This window comes from Triturus cristatus, chromosome 10, assembly GCF_964204655.1.
Source record: "Triturus cristatus chromosome 10, aTriCri1.1, whole genome shotgun sequence".
Lineage (NCBI taxonomy): Eukaryota > Metazoa > Chordata > Amphibia > Caudata > Salamandridae > Triturus > Triturus cristatus.
Genome location: NC_140593.1, coordinates 284136127 through 284156026, shown reverse-complemented (window position 1 = coordinate 284156026; position 19900 = coordinate 284136127). Strand labels below are relative to the sequence as shown.

The 19900-nt window shown below is 43.8% G+C and overlaps 1 protein-coding gene across 2 annotated transcripts in view; it reads left to right on the top strand.

The window, feature by feature from the left end:
* CDK14 (cyclin dependent kinase 14) overlaps positions 1–19900 on the top strand; it is a 2110677-nt gene that overhangs the window by 1726612 nt on the left and 364165 nt on the right. For both annotated transcript variants that reach the window (XM_085631156.1, XM_085631160.1), the window contains one exon: positions 16878–17017. In XM_085631156.1, the coding sequence (XP_085487282.1) occupies positions 16878–17017 (140 nt within the window). The remainder of the gene's footprint in view (positions 1–16877; positions 17018–19900) is intronic.

Genomic DNA, 19900 nt, shown 5'->3' with positions numbered 1-19900 from the left:
TGTTTTTTCTTTTAATCACACTTCTTAACCTGTAGTCTGATGACATCTTGGCTGTGGCTGTGCATAGAGATGGTTAACATGTCTGCAAGTTAAGTGGAGGCGTTGGTCATGATGCTTTGTAAATGATGCAGCTTGTTTTGAAAATTGTGCGGGCTGGCATAGGGAGCCAAAGGAGTTCCATCAGGATGGGAGACACATGATCATATTTCCACAGTTCCTGAATGAGTGGTGCTGCTGTGTATAGGATGTCATTATGGGGAGCCAGTGTAGAGTATTAGAGGCCATGGAGCAGGTTGTTAACACTATCCAAATGCAAGAGAACTAGGGCTTGAACATTGGTTCTGAAGCCCTTTTTGAAAGAGACAGTTTCACTTTCTTTAGAAGTGAGAGCTGGTACCAGGCCATCTTTGTTGTTTTTGGAACTTTTTCTTTGAGGGAGAGGTTGGTGCCCAAGGTGAATCCAAGTGATTTAGCATACAGTGAAAGTTGGGTTTCAAAGCCCTCAAGGTTCCTGTCATTGAGTCAAGCTTGCACAGTTTCATGTAAGTTGTTTGTGGCCAATAACCGCAATTCTGTCATGATTGGATTGAGCTACATTTAGGTGGTGGACAACCAGTTCTTGGAGAATGTGCAAGCAGTGTTTGAGATGTTGGATGTCTGCAGCAGAGGAGAACTTTTAGGAAGAGATGTTCCAGTTCTATTTGCACATGGTGTATTCCACTTGCAGTCTAATCTGGCACCCATTGGCAGCCAGTAGAGTGGCAGCAATTCAGACTTGATGTTGTGCTGTTTCTTCCAGCCAAAGTCTATCTTGCTCTTCATTTACATTGTATATTGGTAATTTGATTTCTAATTGGTACAAATTTATATTACATGTAGTAAAGTAATGGCTATTCTGAAAGTACATTAAATGAACTATACAGCAATATCTAGTTGATCACATAGCAATTGCTAATCCTGTAAAGGGTTATCATAATCTAAAGCAACAGATGTACCTTTTCTACCTTTTGCTATATTCGGGTCATGTTTGTAACCCAATCACACTTCATTGATATGTTTACATAGAGGAGAGGCTGGTAGAGACATGAATACAAGTCAGTAGAATGCCCTGATTATGCTGCAGCAGGCTGTAACGAAAAGTCAGAGCCGCCAACATAGCTCTACCACAAAGCATACAAAATATTTTCATGAAGGGCTTTTGCAATTTCCTTGGAGTTAAACAAACACATAGCTCTAAGGAGTTGGTAATATTTTAAAATCGGGCTTTATGATCCCTTTATTTCAATATGTTATGCTATCTTGCATTTCAGGGTGTTTATGCAGCACTTCATTCAGGGATTAAATGGCACCTGAGAACCTAAGCACTTAAATTATTCTATGTGGTAGTAGGTTTTTCCAGCTGGTTTTGTCATTGTGTTGTGTGGATAATGCAGAGTTTACCCTTGCCCAAGTGATTGTAGGTGATGTGTTTTAGAGGGTATAGCTCCAGAGCTGTGTGGATTGCGATAGGGACCTTGTAAATTCCAACAAACTAGAGTAGACTGGGTGCAGTGGTTTCAGAAGTCCAACGGAGTGAATGAATGTGAGTTGTTCTAAGCTAATCTTTTGCTATTTCGCATGCAAGTCAAACACATACCATTAGATTAGGTTTGTTTGTAGTACCTCGACTGGTATGTTGTGCTTTCCTTCTTCTTTAACTGGGCTTGCTAGTTTGTAGGATTCTGAATAGAGTTTTCAAACAAATAGATGTCATATCACATTTCTCCATCGTCCCTGTGTTTTCCCTGGCCCATTGCTCCTGGATTCCACTGCTTGTGTGCAATAACCTCACCCCCAAGATCATAGGCTTTAAGGCTCTCTCATAATTTCCCTGTTTCTAGTTCCACCTATTGCCTGAATGATTGAAAAGATTTCTTGTCCAAAGAACTTGTCCTAAAACAACACAGAAACGGGTAGTGCTAGAGGGACAGGAGTGGTGATTGCGGGGCCAGAGAATGCGTGGAGGAAGTTGGAGGAGAAGATGAAAGAGAAAGAGCAATGGATGAAAGTGTGTATGGTACAGAGGGTATTGTGGGCAAGATGCAAGAGTTTAGAGGGAAGAGACATGGGCAAAGCGCAAGAAGAGATGTGGAAGTTAATGGAGAGGGCAAGAAGTGTGCTGAGATGGCAGAGGTTTTAGTTAGAGGGAAAGGAGAGGATGTATGACGTGATGGAGATACGTGAAAAGGAGGAAATGGGAGGAAGTGTATGATAAGAAGAGGGGGGAGAACACAGAAGATGGGAGGTTGAAGTGTTACACAGGAGACTGCAAGATCGGGGAAGCAAAGTTTTCCATAGTGCAGGATGGAAGAGAATATGGAGAGAAATAGGGAAGTAGAGAAGATGTGAAATGTTTTGGAAAAGGCAGCTGGGAGATGGTAAAAGGAGGATTTCATGTGGAAAGAGAAAAGCAGGAGTCTTGTTAATAAGAGGACAGACAGGTGGTATGAAATATGATAGAGCAAAACAGGAATAGGCATGAGGTGAAAGAGCGCATGGTAGCAGTGTGGATGATGAAAAAGTAGTGAAGGTGCAGGAGGTGTGGTGTTGGAAAAGGGCAAGACCGGAGATGAGGAAAGGAGACATAAATGGAGGATGCGGCGATCAGGAAAGATGGGAGAATAGGTGTGAGGCAAGAACAAGAAGTGGAGGAATGGTGAAAGGAGAAATGGAAAATGTTGGGATGGGAAAGAGCAATGAAGATGTAAGAAAGCTTAGAAGTGGGGAAGAGACGAAAGTTGAGAGAAATTACAAACCTGGCGGGAGTAGGGCTGTTGAGGAAAAGGATTTTGGAAAGCATAGAATGTAAGTATCGAGGTGCAGTAAGAGGAGTGGGTGGCAGATTGTGACAGATTGGATGGTGGAAAGGAAAATGAAGATAGTGGGGAGGTAGAAGGGTGTTTGAGTGGGGTTAAGAGGGAAGGGTGAGATAGGACAGTGAAAATTGTTCTAAGATAAGTCCGTGAGACAAGCAAAGAAGAAAAACAAACTGAGTGAGAAAGAGAGGAAGCGATAGTACCAGATTCATCACGCAGTTGCCCCCTACATCTCAGATATAGACAATATTCCAGAGCACAGTCCGCTAGAGGCCAAAGTCTTGCTGACACATTTCAAGCAACATCAAATTTCCCTTATATTCAAATCCCTGAGGTCAACTTCTTGGACTCTTTTGTCCCAATTGTGAGTGGCATGGGTATTCTCCCTGCTCAGTCTTTAGGAAGATGACGGGAGGGAAGCCCTGACCTCTCCCCAAAAGCTGCTATAGCCTCTCAATTCCACTCCATCCAATTAGAATACCTACACTGGGCTTATCTCACGAATGTGCAGCTGTGGAAAGTGGGGTCAATACACTCACAACCCTGTCTGTGATGCTCATTGTCTGGTGGTGATTTTCTTCACAGTGTGGGGCTGTGTAGTTCTGGTACCTGTCTGGAAAGGGGTATTGTCAACCCTGGAGTGGGTTCTTGGATGAAACCTCCTGAGAAATCCTAGGCTAGCTTTGCTCCATATTTCCAATGACATTGATGGGAATAGATATAAGCTGGCTTAATTGTGGCTAGGTTTGGTTGTTGAAACACACAAAAGGTGATGGGAGGCTGCTTGCATTATTATTATTATTATTATTATTATTTAATTTATAAGGCGCAACAGCTACCCATAAAGGGTTTCCCGGCGCCGGCCAGGCCACGGAACAGATACCAGCTTAATGATTATTGATTAAAAAGCCAGGTTTTTAAGGATTTCCGGAATTGGATGTACACTGTTTAATTCCGAATAGATGTAGGGAGGGAATTCCATAAGAAAGGGCCAAGATCTGCAAACCGTTGCCGCCCATTCGGGATAGTCTGACTCTAGGCATAGAAAATTTCCCCTGGGTGGACGAGCGGAGACAGCGAGAAGGCACATAGGGATAACCTAGGGATTGCAGATATTGGGGGGCCCCAACTGTTTTGATTCTAAACATATAGCTCAGGGCTTTGAACTTAATTCGGTTCTCCACCCTGAGCCAGTTGAGGTCACGCAGGTGACCAGAAACAGAGGTAGCTCTAGGAACCTGACAGAGCAGTCTTGCAGCAGTATTCTGAACCATCTGTAGCATACGAGTCACTTCCTTGTTTGTCACCAGATAAAGAATGTTACTGTAGTCCAGTCTAGAGGTGACAAGTGCCTGGACTACTGTTCTCTTGGTATGTTCTGGCAGCATTCAAATCTTTTTTAGCCATTTCAGGATGGTGAAGCATGTGGCAGCTACCTTAACAGCTTGTTGTTGCATAGTTAGTGAGTCGTCAATGATGACACCCAAATTGCGGGCTTGGCAGGAGGGCTGAGGAAGAGAACCCATCTCACTAGGCCAGTGCTGGGGGCCCCAGAGATATCTGTTTTTCCCCAAAACCAGGACCTCAGTCTTCTCTCCGTTGAGCTTGAGGTAATTAGCCTGCATCCATGAGGCAATTCTACCCAAGCCCAACTGGAGAGGGGAAGTCTCAGCCGCCATCTCCGTTGAGAGCGAGAAGATAATCTTGGTGTCGTCCGCATAGGAGAACAAAGACAGCCCAGCTTCTTCAGCAACATCCACCAAAGGTCTAACATAAAGATTGAATAATAGAGGGCTGAGAATGGAGCCCTGGGGTACTCCATAAGGTGAAGGACGGATATCGGGGCTAGCTACTGGAGTAAAGACTTGGAAGGTTTGATTAGCAAGAAAGGAAATAAGCCAGTTAAGAGCTGAACCACAAATACCCAATGATCTTAAAGTTTTCACTAACACGGTGTGAGACACCGTGTCAAATGCTGCGCTTAAGTCAAGCAATATAAGAGCCACCGTATCTCCAGAATCTAGGTTGCGACGCAGTCTTTCCGTGACTCCGAGAAGAGTTTTTTCAGTTGAAAAACCGTCTCAGAAGCCCGATTGGGATGGGTGAAGAAATTTCTGTGATTCTACAAAATCAAACAGCTGTGAATAAATGTGCTTCTCTGAGATCTTTAACAAAGCCAGTAGTAGAGAAATAGGCCGGTAATTGGAGGGCTGATCCGGGTCTGCATTAGTCTTCTTCAAAAGGGGGAGCACCATAGCATGCTTCCACTCTGATGGAACCATTGTTTCCTGTAGGGAGGCATTCAGAAGGTCCATAATTACCAGCAAAGGTGACAGCTCAAGCTGTTTAAGCACAGAAATAGGAAGAGGGTCCCTGGGAGAGCCTGATTTAACACTGTCTAAAAGACATTTAAAAGAATCCATGTCTAATAGAGGCCATGTATCCAGTCTGTTTGTGGATGCAGGAGGCACACTATCTTGAGCCAGGTAGGCATGGTCAGTTTAAAGCAGTGTAAATTCTGGTTGGGGAGAATTGTCAGTTTGTAATGAAGGAGAACTACTAAGCTGGAGTCTCTCTATTTCAGAGTATATTTTGTCTACGTTCTGGAGAAAGAAATTGGCCAAACCTTCACATTGACGATTATTAAGCGAAGGGGGCCCAGATTGCGTTTCAGGGCCATAAAACTCCTTGACCATGTTAAATAATGTTTTTGAACAGTTCAAGGCACCAGAAATGGTTGCTGAAACGTACTCCGCAAGAGTAGACTTACAAAGGTTATGGTATTCTTTTTTTTGCCATCTTATAAGCAATTTTGGAGTCAGACGCATAGTTCCTCCTCTAACATCTTTCCAGCGTCTTACATTTGGTCTTCTCTATTTTTAGTTTTTCAGTAAACCAAGGCGCTGGAGGACGATGGTTGTTAACCTTATTTAAGGAAGGGGGGAGACAGGTGTCAATAGCATTAAGAAGCCACTTTTGTATAGTACCAGAAAGAGTACTCGGCCTTTGTTTAGAGATGAGAGTATTGGAGGACAAGATTTTATTTAGGATTGCCATATCTAATTTTTTCCAGTTTCTAGAAGATTTCCTAAGAATAGGATTAGCAGAAGAAAGACATGCTGAGGATTCCAAACGGAAGCCTATAGCAAATTGATCTGACCAGCATAGCGTAAGAGCCGGAGAGCAGTGAATGTTGGACATACTGGAAAAAATAGGGTCTAGTAAGTGGCCAGCCGCATGTGTTGGGCCAGAGTTATGTAATACAATGTTCATTGCTGCTAAATCAGAGATTAAACTAGCACTGATATTGCATGTGGGATCCTCCAGAAGCAAATTAAGATCGCCCAGAATAGAAAAAGTAGCAGTATTCATAAGACAAGGAGTTACCAAACCAGGGAATGAAGAGGCCCAAGGACCAGGCGGCCCAGGAGGACGATACACCAGTACCCCAGAAAAGGTGAACTTAGGGGTCAGGGCCAGCTTGAATACAGCTGCCTCACAATTCCTGAAAGGTAAGTCTTCGAATTTGCACTGATAATCTTTTTAAAAATAATAGCAATGCCCCCGCCTGTCTTAGAGCCCCTGTCTTTCCTCACTATGGCATAATTATGCAGTAAGGCGGTCGCAATATCAGGACCCGAGTTCTCATGCAGCCATGTTTCTGTAAGGCATCAGGTTGTTCACTGACTAAAAGGTTGAAGATATCAGCTTTATGTTTGGGAAGAGAGCGGCAAATAAAACAAGGAAAGAGAATTCCTTGTTATTTATGGGGACACAATTACGGGGAGAATTGTTTTGTTTAATAATCACAGGAAAAGGTTCATGTCCCGGGGCTAAGTTAAAAGGGAAGCCACAACATGGACAGTTTTGTTCCTGATCCTCGGGGTGCAGTAGGGTGCAATCTGGGAGCAATGGATTGCAGCAGGCCATTAGTTGGTTGGTAGAGTAACATATTCTATGTGCCCTGTTTGGGCCAGGGATTGTGGCCCCTGGTCCTGGTCGGGCGCGGACGGACGCAGACGGGCTTGCCTTTGGTGCGCCTTCGGCGCGCCAGTGGCGCGCCTGCTGCACGAGTCCGCTGCACGTCATTGCCATCCCCGTTTTTATGGGTAATTCGCAAGGGATCAGAGAAAGACTGAACCATCACCTAGCAAAGATGGCCGCCGCTAAGTATGCCACAGGAAGTAAGGCTGAAATGCCAGATCGTATTAGAGCTCCCTCCACTCAAACAGCACAAGCTGCGGTGGAACGGGGAGATAACAGCGACCAGTAGGTAAGTGTAAGCAAGTTTTAAAAAGTCTGAGCAAAGCAACTGTGTACAGTTCACAAAGAATTAAAAATAGTACGACGCTTGTGAAATTTAAAAGATTGGCGCACGTATCAATCTCGCACCCTTATCACCTAGCAGCATCAATAGGCAGCTATTCCCTATATAGCTAGAAGTCCAAATACTGGCAATAGCTTGGGGTAGCACTCCAACCCATCATTCTTTTGCTCACCAAGCTACCTCAGGTTGGACCCAGCCATATGCAAATCAGTCTTGACCCTGCTCCTCATGGGTACAGTCCAGCCTGAACTTTCTAGCCAGGACCTCCCTGAACTGGAACACAAGCAACCCAGGACCGGTTTCACCCTAGTTATGGGCTCATTAGCCAGGTACAGCTTGTTTCCAGTGACAGTGAACACAGGACCCACGCCAGGGCATACCCATGCCACTTAGGGCGGTGTGTATGCCCAGACCTGAGTCCCCTGCTCACAGGACTCTGTACCTTGAGCCCGCGCAAGGTACAGAGTCCTGTATACACGGAAGATTTATAACTTGCTGGCAATAAACATACATTATGAATAAGTCCCAAAGAGGATTCTAGATTTCAGCAGCACGGACTTTTGTGGCATACAAGCACTAAATATTTATTCGTATCATAAATGGAATCTCTAAAGACTGATGAAACAGATGACATGCTCAGTGAGGCGGTTATTTCGCATGACGTTATGTTCTCGGCCCTTGCTGAAAGGCTCCACACAGCGCGTGCCAGTGAAGAGATTGCCTTATGTTGCGTATCCTGCAGGAGGAACGAGAAATATGAAGATGTGAGTGTGCTTTTCTGCAAAACTACCGAGGTGTCCGGGAAATGGAATGCATAAAACAAGAGCTGTTTACTTTGGGAAGTGTTCACCTAGACAAGCGACCGTTTCTGTCTAGAAACACACCGACAACAGGAATCTGTGTGTGTTTCGGACGCCCGTTGCGTTGCCTAGTGAGTGTGTGAAGTGAGCCGTGTTGGTCCTCGCATAGCGCGCGGGCCTGTGGAGTTCAGAAGGTCAGTGCGCATGCCTGGGCCTCAGTTTTCGATCACACCAGCGATAGCTGAAATCGGATCTGCAGTGATCCCACCCTTCTGCCCAAGCCCCAGAGGGCCACCGGAGGGGACTCTATTCCAACACAAAGACCGTTTTCCGAATTAGAACGCCAAGCACTCTTTTTATTTTCTAAGATGTTAGTGATGCGCTGATAGTTAAAGCAGGCGTTCGTTTGAATGTATGCATTTTATTTTGGTTTGACAGACATTGGAATAATATCATATTCAAAAGCGTTTCATTGAGTTTTTTTTCTTTAAAAAAGTATTTTAAAAGTATTTCTTTTATCTGCAAATGCCCTTCTGGGGAGAGACTGCCAGCAGTCTATAATGACAAATTCCAGTGTTGGCTCGCTGTGTGCACAGCAGCTCTGCCTGGATATCATTTTCTCGTGGAATTATGTATGCTGTCACGGCCCGCAAACACTGCTCGGTGATTACTGACAGCAAGCGAAGCGTGCTTATGGAGGCTTGCCCTATCATGCATGCCAGGCGTCCATGTGCCCGACCACTGGGAGACAAAACATGCCATTATGCCGTCGACACAAAGACATATTGTCTGGAGTTCCACCCAGCCACCGTGCCGAAGAGCAGCGACTAAAACCTTTTAATAAAACCTTCTATGCGCCTAATGCTCCATTCAGGTTTAGAAACGTTCTCTTTCATTTTGACTTTCTTATTCATCTGCCTCGTAAATGTCTTTTGAAAGCATACTCCTGGATATTGCTGCACATGCTACCTCACTGCGCCAGCACATTTTCGGTGACATCTAATTAGCCTTAAAGTCATCGGTACACAGATGGAAGAAGGCAGCCCTGTCGTCTTCTTTCCAATGCTTGATTTTCCATAATCCCAGCAAAACTGCCTTCTTGTCTGTGCACACAGAGCTCTCTGCCCAGTGTGGAGTGAAGTCTGCACAAGGAAAAGGAAATGAGCAATGCACTAACACCCACAACAAACCAACAATGAGCTGCCTGTGGTATTTGGGTGGCTATGTTTGTGGTTCACGCTATAATGGCATTTCATAATGACGTATTCGCCTGTAAATGTTTTCACAAATTTATTTTTGATTTTATTTTTATTTATTTTAAAGGTTTTATATAGCGCTGGCTAGACCCGGAGGTATCAGAGCGCTTTACATGAGTATCAGACCATAGCTGCAGGTTACATCGTTATAAAGGTTACACAGTTATTAGAGCATGGCAACATAGTTACATGTAAGGTCGAAATAAACAATAAGGACATATACATAAGGGAAAAAGTAGGCAAGGGGAGAGATTCAGGGGAGGGGGGTAGGAGCAGGGGAAGAAGACAGAGAATGAATGAGGGAGAGAGGAGGGGAGGGTGAGAGACACAGCATGGAAAGAGGAGGGGGTGGGACGGGGACACAAACCGGTAGACGAGTCAAAGCTGCGTCCAAAGTCCAGTAAGCTGTGAAGCTGTGATCCATGGGGGAGTGGTATCATTTCCCCATCTCTGTTGTGAGAGGCTCCCTTTACGCAGTGGACTCTCTCAGAGCGGTTTCTGAGACTCCAAGGCCTACATACTGGATCCTTCCCCCAAAAAGGGTAGAGGGAGTGCTTTGGCAAGGGGTGCCATACCATACCTCAACTGTGAGTGGCTCCCTTAGCGCTGTGGACTCTCTCAGAGGGTTCGCTGAGACTCCAGAGTATAAATATTGAATCTTTCCCCAACAAGGGGAGAAGGAGTGCTTAGTCAAAGGGCACAAAGGACAGGGAGCTAGGTGGTGTAGCAGGCAAGGGGAGAGATTCAGGGGAGAGGGGATAGGAGCAAAGGAAGTAGACAAAGAAAGAAAGAGTACTAAATGGGAACAAACAGCAACAGTTTGGGGAACAGACTGTTTTCTCTCTGTGGCCATGAGTTTGCCCCATCTCTAAGGTAAACGCCTAGCACATGCCATTCCAGAAGCTTTGCCATCCAGGACATGAAGCACAGTTTGTAATTCGAATTATTTTTCACAAATTCACATAAGTTTATAGTACGCTGACACTTCTGCACAACACCGAAAACATCAGGGGAGAACAGATATAAGAGGCACCTCCTGTTCTTGGGTCTCACACTAGCTAAGCGGGACATTGCACAACATTGGAAGCCCCCCCCCCCCCGGGTATTGTGACATGGAAAAAGGCCTTAGACACATGCATGTCTGCCGAAATTGCAGTGTTTCAGGCAAGGGGCTGTCCACAGGAGCACAGGAAGATATGGGCCAGGTGGGCTAAATATCGCGGTATCTACTTGTCCCTCTCAACGCAGCCAGCAAACCATGACCCTATTGAACGGCTGGTGGTAAATGACTCGCCGGTTTAAGGCGATAGCTCATTACAGACGTAGATGGACGTAGTTTGAAACTTCTTTGCTGTATTTATATCCTGCTTTTCACGGGGTGTATGGTGCGTGGTTTGGGGTGGGGGGTGGTTCTTGGTCTGATGTTCCGCATGGGGGGAAACTTTTCAGTACCTAAAGTCTTTACCATCTGCCATTTCCATGTACGATGCTCGTCGGGCTTTGCCCACTTGGTACTATAGAAAATCAATAAAATCTGTTGTTAAAAAAAAAAAATAAGAATCAGAGTCGACATTAACTGTATGTGCTGCTACTTCAGCAATAGGTGACTGGTCACAAATCCAATTCATTACTGCAGGTGATTGGGGTGTAGTTGTAACGAGGTCCCCAGCAGCAAAAATCTCTCTGGGAGGAACAAGCAATACAACCTCTGCTGCAATTTTTCATTTATGAGGTAGAGGCTTTCGCTCTCCAACATAATTCACCTTAAATGTTTAATATCGAGAGTATTCTTTACAATTAGATTAATAATTAATGCAATTATTTGTCTAGTTCGCACATCAGGCTGAATGTTCATCAATAAAATACTCTGCACAATCCATGCCTGTTATGCTGTGCTCAGTAGTGGCCCGTCACTGTGTGTGTGTTGGGGAGTGGGGGGGATCTGGGCCAGAGGAGGGAGGGAGAGTTCAGGGATGGAAAAAGAAAGTTATAAAAAATAAACTTACCTTGCCACCATCTCCCGCCGCATTGCGCTTTTCCTGCTTCTGGGCTCAAGATCCCAGAATGCACTGTGGCCAATCCTGACGCTGCATGAAAGGATTCTCAGGATTGGCATGAGCTTCGGCAACTTGCACTCCCAGGCAGACTGGGAGCCTGTGCCTGCTCTCCCCAGCCCCAGCAACACAGATGGAGCTGGAGAGAGCTTCACTGCGTATGAGCATTTGGCCGCCAAACCCTCATGCGCAGTGAAGGGAGGGCCCACCACTCCCCCACCAGCAGTGTCATCCCCTGGACCCGACCCTAAGACTCATCAGAGTCCTGGGGGCGGATCCAGTGGATTAAAATAAAACAAGAATAAAATGGGTTAAAAACCCATTTTTATGATCTTTTTATTTGCTGATGGTGGCGGGGGGTTTGCGCTCCTCCGCTCTGATGGAGCGGCTGCGCTGGTTGTGCTATACTGCTCTGCTGTGTTCTTCTACTCCCCCTCATGTTATATGAATTTGTTCTATTGTATAGAATTTTTTTGCAGCTGCAGGCCACCTCATAGCACTGTAAGGATCCACTAGCATGTCACTTGTATCCCAAATGCTTTCTCCAAAGTTCAAATTGATTCCAACCATCGCAATGCATCCACCGATGTGTTAATGTGATGTTGAAATTGGTGACGCTGTGTCACACTTTTTGGTTTTGCTTAACATACATATTATTCTACACATTGTATACTCGTACATAAAGTATGATTTCTACATTAAGGTTGACCATAGTTAGTTATCTCCATGTTAAGTTAGCCATAGTTAATGTAGGCCTTAGTTTAAATGACTCATGCCAAACTTGAAAATATACCTTTTGCTGCTGTTTTTCCTCTCGCCTCTCTCTCATTTCAGGAGCCATGCTACAGTAGTATAAGTAAATTAAATGTTGCAAATGTTTTGGTTTCTGTGAGAAATATTAAATGTATGCATTCCATAGAGAGTGAACAGTGAATTTCCATACTTGTGCTGGGGCAAGCTGGCCACCATATACCATCCTTTTACGGTGTATCTCTCGAAGGCCGCACAGCTAAAAGCTTCCATTGTGCGATGCCCAGGAAGAAGACTCTAACTGTTTTATCGTAAAATGTGTGATTCTGATTGGTCCCCTCTCCTTGAGAACCATGGGGGCGTGTTGCATTTTGACGTGAATTGTATGTTTTAATTGTGCATTGCTGAGCTAATTAGATTCAGATGCCTCTTTCCACTCTTTTGAGACCCGCTGTCTTATTTTGCTTTTGCTCAAAGAGTTAGGCCCCTGAGCAAATCCATTCTTTCATAGCTGACCGAATCTTCACTGATTCTGACTTTAGAGGCTTTATTTTGCTGACACCTTCTGCTCAATCTCCCCAATTCACTTGACTTCTTAGTTTAACATTAGAGAACTTCTCGTCATTGGAAAATTAAACTTGCTCGATTTCATTATGACAACTTTAAATAGTTCGTCTTTGCTATATTTGAATCACTTTAAATTACGTTCACCTACAGATTTACTTAATGAACTATGATGTTTAACTAATTTGTGTGATTGGAATTGGTAACTCGCTAATCTGCTGATAAACCTAAATGATTTGTAAATCTACTACTCTGTAATTTTTGTGGGGCCACAATCTCTTCACTGTCATTGATATATTGTTAAATTATTGATGTTAAGCCTTATCTGGAGACGAAACGTCCATCCACTCAAGTGTTGCTTGTACTTGAGTTTGCACCAATGATGTACATGGCGCAAACCCCATTCGTGTTGCAACAATATTGAATTACACACGATGTGGTCAAGATGAGTGACACAACCTCAAATCAGGCTAGTGTGAGTTTGCATTGTGGAAGTTGGACACATTTTAAAATACAACAGGACATGGATAAGCAGAGGCAGACAAAGTCAAGCTATTTGTTGAATGAGTCCGAGTCGTCATTGTGGTCAAGGTTTAGGGTTGGTGAGTATTTGTTGGTGGTTGATGCCCACATTTTAACCTCCAGATGGAACCTCTCCTCAGCCAGCAAAGAATGGGACATTTTGCTATTACCTTCAAGGCGCAACCTCTCCATTCCTTCTGTCTCATCCTTCAGTGGGGACTCCACATCTACGAAGCACATCCTTTCAGCCTTCTTGAAACTTTAGACTGACTCCCAACAGCAGACAGAAAATTTGCTAGCATGCAGAGTATCTGACTGCTACTCAGTATCCAAAGGCGGATAGGGATATCACACTCGGGTGTAATCTGAGACGATTCACTGCTTAACCAACATAGGGTGCAGTAATGAACAATGGAAAGTTGTAGCAACTATCTTCGTCTAACGCACATAGTAGGTCCTTAATCTATAGGAGATGATATGTATCTCTCAATATTAGAACATAATTATGAGAATTTGTCTTAATACTCATTTCCATGTCTTTTGGTAGAGGGAAGTAGGTTCGGACAGAAAATTAAAAAACAGCCGGTTAGTAAAGGAAAGAAAAACGTTTGGGAAGAAGAAACAACCCAAAGAAAAAAAAAGAAAAACGGAAATAGGTGCCCACAGGCCCTGACAGAAAGAGCTGTCGGCACTCTTAGATGGGATTGGCCATAGTGTTGTGACTGGCACTTTTTCCAACAAATCAGGGAACTCTTGCATACACCATAACATTGTTAAACTCTCACTCCCACTTGCTCCTGAACAGTCTATAGATATCAAATAATAATATTGCTGCTTATACTCAGTCCCTGATTCACAGTGTCCACATCAATGAGTTGTGCACTGCGAAGGACTTATGGACCCACAAAAAGCGATTCTAAACTCGATACAGTAGGCAGCAGCCTCAATCATACCCTTCATTATTCAAAATGCCTTTTACTATTAAAAACTCGCACCGCCTCCTCCTCTCTGATTACTTCGGCTAGTTCTTTGCTGCGCACGCGCGCCCGCCTTTCGCCTGCGTGCCTCTAGCAACGTACAGCGCGTCAGGGGCCTCGGGCCCTCCACGGGATATAGAGGTGAAAATTACGGCATAACTGGCCGGCACCTGGACCCTACTTGGTTATGGCAGGTGGACGCAGGGGGCCTAACAGGACATAATTAAAAACTCAGTGTTGATCAGTAACTCATTTAATAACTGGACCAAACTGTTTCAACACTGCATGGACCTCTTGTTCAGCTTTCACCAGGACATAACAAGGGTTTTTCCTATACTTTAATGGAGCAGATGCTTGTGTAAACAAATGGGTAATAATAGTGCCTTGAATCCAATTTTAGTTGTACAGTGTGCTCCTACTTGCTTTCATCTCCATCTGAAAATTACATAATAACATTGCCCAGGACTGGGTGATTGGAGACCCACCCCTGTGTGCTGTTTTATTACAAAGTGCAGTGTTTTATAAACACTATTTTTCTGCTTCTAGCTCAACAAGGGCCTTCGACCCCAACACTTAACCATTGGTGGTCATAGGATTGTATTTACTGATTGTTTGGAAGTGGCCATACTCCTTGAATGACTTAAAGCAGCTATTATGAAGGGGAATTTTTGTTGTAGCCTCAGCTCCTGCACCGTTACAATAGAATATAACACCATTATTAAACCAGAACAAAATTAGCTACATAAGTATAAAGCAATGGTCTCACTTCTCTCAGTAATTGCAATCATTGAAGCTAAATTATGTTTACGAAACTGCAAGCATCAATGCCAAAGTGCCAATAGCTGGACGGACTTGTGATACATCCTTGTTTATCTAGCTTACCAAAAGAAAGGGCTGCTCTCTCCTGTTGCCACAGCGCTGCTCTACACAGAAACACCCTCTTGGAAGCAGCACGTGCCTCTAACATAAGTTTGCTAATAGAAAGGCAGGAACATGCTCCAGAATGGTAAGAGGGATGATTGCTGACAATTTTATTTTGTAGAACAGAACTGTACAGGAGCCATGAGCTAATACTGAGCTGCAGGCAGGGCAGAATAGGACTGGAGGCAGCAACCTGCACCCATGTGGTCCAGTATGTGGCTTGTCATGTGGTATGTACCACATCCTCTATATTCAGCCACACTGCACTATTTCAATCGCTATATGGCTCCATTTCATTTTCCCTTATGCAAAATGTTTCACATGATTTCCTTATTGCGAGTTTAGGCAACCTGTGGGCATCCACGAAATCTTAAAACATGCACCATCATTTGTGTGGGGAATTTCTCCAGCAATGTAATTGGAGCAAAAAAATATTTTAAGTAACTCAAAATGTTATAGATTCTGAAGTATGTTTTTTCACTATTATAATGGACAATTTGTTTTCTGCAACATAGTTTAAATACCTCCTTTGAGAATAGGTCATCAACGTGACCCTGCCTGGTCGGGTTTACCCATATGGCTATCTGCTATATAGGATCAGATTTATTAGTATAACATTCATTTGTATACCAGGTGGGCACATCTCTAGTGATGTCTAATTGCTTGGCATTGGTGCTTCTTTGTTTTTATCTGGTGTATGATTGTTTCTTGTTTCTGTTTTGATTTTGCAGACTAAATTGTCAATTGAAAGGTCACTTCAGCTTGCCATATTATACTACCATGTCCTTGAATCTGTGGTTTGGTTATTTGTGTTGTAATACTAATTAAATGTAGGTGACAATCACAAATTACCATATTGTTATTATTCGATGACTCACAATTAGTGCATTATTAAAGTTCCTTTGTTTTGCTTGTCCTAAGATTGATCATTAATATATTTTCTGTAATATAAGACATATTGCATCTCCCTATTGGCTCCTATTTGGGGGTAACACAAGAAGTTGCCAGATGTCTTTGGTTACTGGATGTAACCGACTTTGAACCACCATATCTTTGTTATCCATGTCCTATTTAAAGACAACGCTTGGGTGACTAAAGGAGAGAACACCTGCATTCAATAGCTTGCAATATTTCTTTATGAATTTCTTTATTTGGTTTGACGTCGTGGTATATGTAATTGCCATTACCATTCCTTCATGTTGTTTCTTTGGTTAAACTACTCCCTCTCTATATGGTTATCCAGCACATATTTGAAAGCCTTTTCAATATTGTATTCAGATAGGAGTGTGCCAATAAGTTCTGTTCCAGCCCAACATTGTGTGATGAACTCATGCACTTGAACCTTAAAAATGGACTCACACAGTCCCATAGGAATATATCAAAAGGAAAGAGTGGCCTCTTCTATGTTATGTGTCCATGTAAAGTGGACATGATCAACATATTTATTTTCATGTGAGGACATTTGTATTTTGGACTGTTTCAGATGAGGAAATGACATCTTTTATAACGCACTTGCAGAATCATACGTATGTTCTGAATGGGTTTGCATCAATGTATATTGGAAGCACCTTAAGCTGTGCCACACAAATATTGGCAGAACTATTTGCAGCCATTAATTTCCCATTAAAGTTTAGCCTGGAGCTAATAATGGCTAAAACAATTTCTATAGATTGCATCACAAATTAGACTGGTGTATCATAACACCGCCCCTACTTTCCCCAGGGATATCTCCACTGCAACAAAATCACATCGAGGAAATTTCAATGGCAAGACAGACCAGACTGTGAACTCTACTAGCACTGTAACACATTTTTTATTGTACCAATTACATCTTTGATTCCTGTATTTCAGACTGGGCCATGTGAATCATGCAGAAGATCTTGCCTCTAAATTGCTCCAGTGCTTCCCAAAGAACAGATTGTCAGCTCATGCAGCCCTTACCCATCACTATTTCAGTGATCTTCCTCCACGGCTATGGGACTTAAGTGACAGTGAGTACTGTAATATTTTCATCATATATTTGATCATTCATGTAAAATGTTAAACAACTAAATTGAGTCATTCTAATGGAAAATCAATACTATTTCATTAGGGGTTCTCAATTTGCAAAACAACAAAACTGGCAATGTATATAAAGCAAAACATAGAGTACAAATCTATGGTGAGGGTATTCAAACATTGTAATGCAAATACTGGAACTTTCATTTCTCCCAAAATGTTTTTTAGAGTTGGTACATGATGAATTGATGACATTTCAAACAGGCAAGGTTTAACAAGTATGCATTTACCAGCACAACTCTTAAAACATATTTAATGTCACCAGAACCATCATCTGACTCCCTGTTACAAATTTACCTTCCAACACCCAAGATGCGAACTGGGATGAAAGAGGCTCTGATTCCACATTCACCAAACTGCCCTTCTCACGTGGCCCTCTTCACTGATTTAGATCTGGATCTGCAACAGCTAACAACTCTAGATACCTCGTTGAACATTTCCCTTTCCATATCTCTATCACTGGCTCCTCCTCTTTGCCCTCTGTCTGTATATCTTTACAGCCCAGCCCTCTGTGCATTCACCTCTCCAGCCAGTTTCACTTTCCACTTCCCATACCAGTTTCCCATGAATCTCCTCTGTAATTTTTTTTCTTGCTGCTCAGTATGTCAATTTGCAACCATTCCATATTTCTTCATTATTCATTTTACAGATCAGCCTCCATGCGTTCCAGTCTCTATTTGCTGCATAAGTTTTCCTCTATGCCCACTGTGTCAGTTGCCAATCCTCCTCCTGTGTCACTTTTCTCTCTTTGCTCTTTGACAGTTTTCCAACCTTCCTTTTTAGGTCTCGCCTAACGACGCAGCGCATGCACTGCTAGCTTGCGAGACTTTTGTCGTCGGTTTTGCTTCGGAAGCGGGGTGGAAGGTCCACCCATGCTTCTGATTGGCGCGTGTCAAAAATGCGCTCTTTTAATTGGAAGGGAAGCATGTTTGTACCCTCCCTGTCACCTGCTTGCCGTGCCTGCCTGGACAGGAGATGTGCACTTGTACGATGCACGCACATGGCACGCTTTCACTTTTTTTTACTCCATACTTAGGCAGTTCAAGGGACCTGTTCTAGGGACCTGCCTTCTTTCCTTTCGGATATTTATCTCTACTACCCCCCTCGCCACCAACCCCCTGCATTTCGCCACTCCTACCTTGTCCCTGGAGGTCTCTGAGCTATATACATTATCACACAATGTGAAACCGAACACACGAAAGAGCAGAGAAACCGAGCGGTTTCCTAGAACTCATACCGTATATCCACCCATCTGAACAAAAACAGAACTGCAGGAAATTCCACCTTGTGAGCTACAAAGGAAATTCCGAGTGTAAAGCACTTTTCAAATTTTTAAAAACAATTTTGTTCTTTTCATTTGCAGTGTAAAACGGTAAAGAGCATGAACTTCGAGGTAAATTGAGTTTTGGGAAATGTTTTAATGCCAGCCTAGATTGTTCATGCATTCACATGGCGCGCGTACTCTGCACTCCAGAAGTGTTTTGGTGGGCATAGGGCAAGCTCCCCCAGTGATGGCAGTGGCTTCATCTTCGATGAGTACAGATCCGGCCCTTTTTGCAGCATGCCAATTAACTCCCCCTGCCACATTCCGCCCACTGATGGGCTGGCTTACATCTACAAGGCCCGCAGGGCCCCAGCGCTTGGCCAACCCACGCCAGCTCAAGATCAGTGTTTCAGGAAGCTGGCACTCCCATCCGGCACCTCTTCACCACGGCCCGTCGGCCAACAGCAACCCCGTGCCTGGCCTGCACAGAGAACTACAATGCCATGGCACAGCCGTACCAACTGTCTCTCTTCCTGCCCCCGCACTATTACCCCGCGATGCAGCCACAGGACAACGATTACATGCCATGGCGCTGCAACAAACCATACCTGCCATGGTGCTCACCCAGAGCTGGGTGCAATTAAGCAGTACAGGGACCCGAAGGCATGTGGCATCGCAGAATAAGAATGGACATGCTAGAGGTAGGCTTTTTTTAACATTTATTTTATGTTCCTGAGCTCCCTTTTTGCTCATTATCACATGTGAGAGCACCTTCAAATATTTTAGGTTTATAATGTGTGCTGTAAAAACCCCTGTTGTGTTGAACGTAATAGCCTTTAATGCTATACATCTGTGGTAAGAAGCTAGGCCACATACAGGGGATAGAAAGAAACTGATTTGCCTCTTAGTTCATTAATAGCATTTTTCTCAGGGCGGGGTCAGGAATGTTTCCCAGTGCACAGAGATCATCTGGTGTACTAAGATAAAATACTTCTGCATGTTGGAAAAAAAAATCACTTTTAATTTTGAAGACACTGTATCCTGTTCTAATATGATGTTTGTTGCAAGAGTTACATGACAAAATCAGAGCTCATTACAGACTCCTGGAGCCAGAGCCGACCCTTTGCTCGGCTCGGGCTCTCCCTGTTAATGTATTGACTCATCCATCGAATTGTAATTGACTGTACTCTGCTGTAAAAATAGTAGTCTCCATAAATATGATATTCTGGTTCATGGTGCTTTAATTTGTGCCGGTGGTTGCATGTGGTGGGCGCCGACACTCCCTTTCAGGGCTGGGACTCATTTATTTACTAGACTGACCACAGCAAAGGAAGAGAGAGGGACAAAAGAGAGTAAGAATGAGGACAAGAAAGATAGGAAAACAGTGACAACTGAAGAAAGCCGGAATGAAATGGAACCTGCAGGAGTGACATAAAGACAGGAAGGGGAATGGAGTCAAAGAAAGATCTGTGAAGCGGGGTAAAGACGAGGCCTCCTTGGCTTTCCTGAACTCTAGCATTGGGCAGCGCCGGCGGTGGGTTCCTACAAAAAC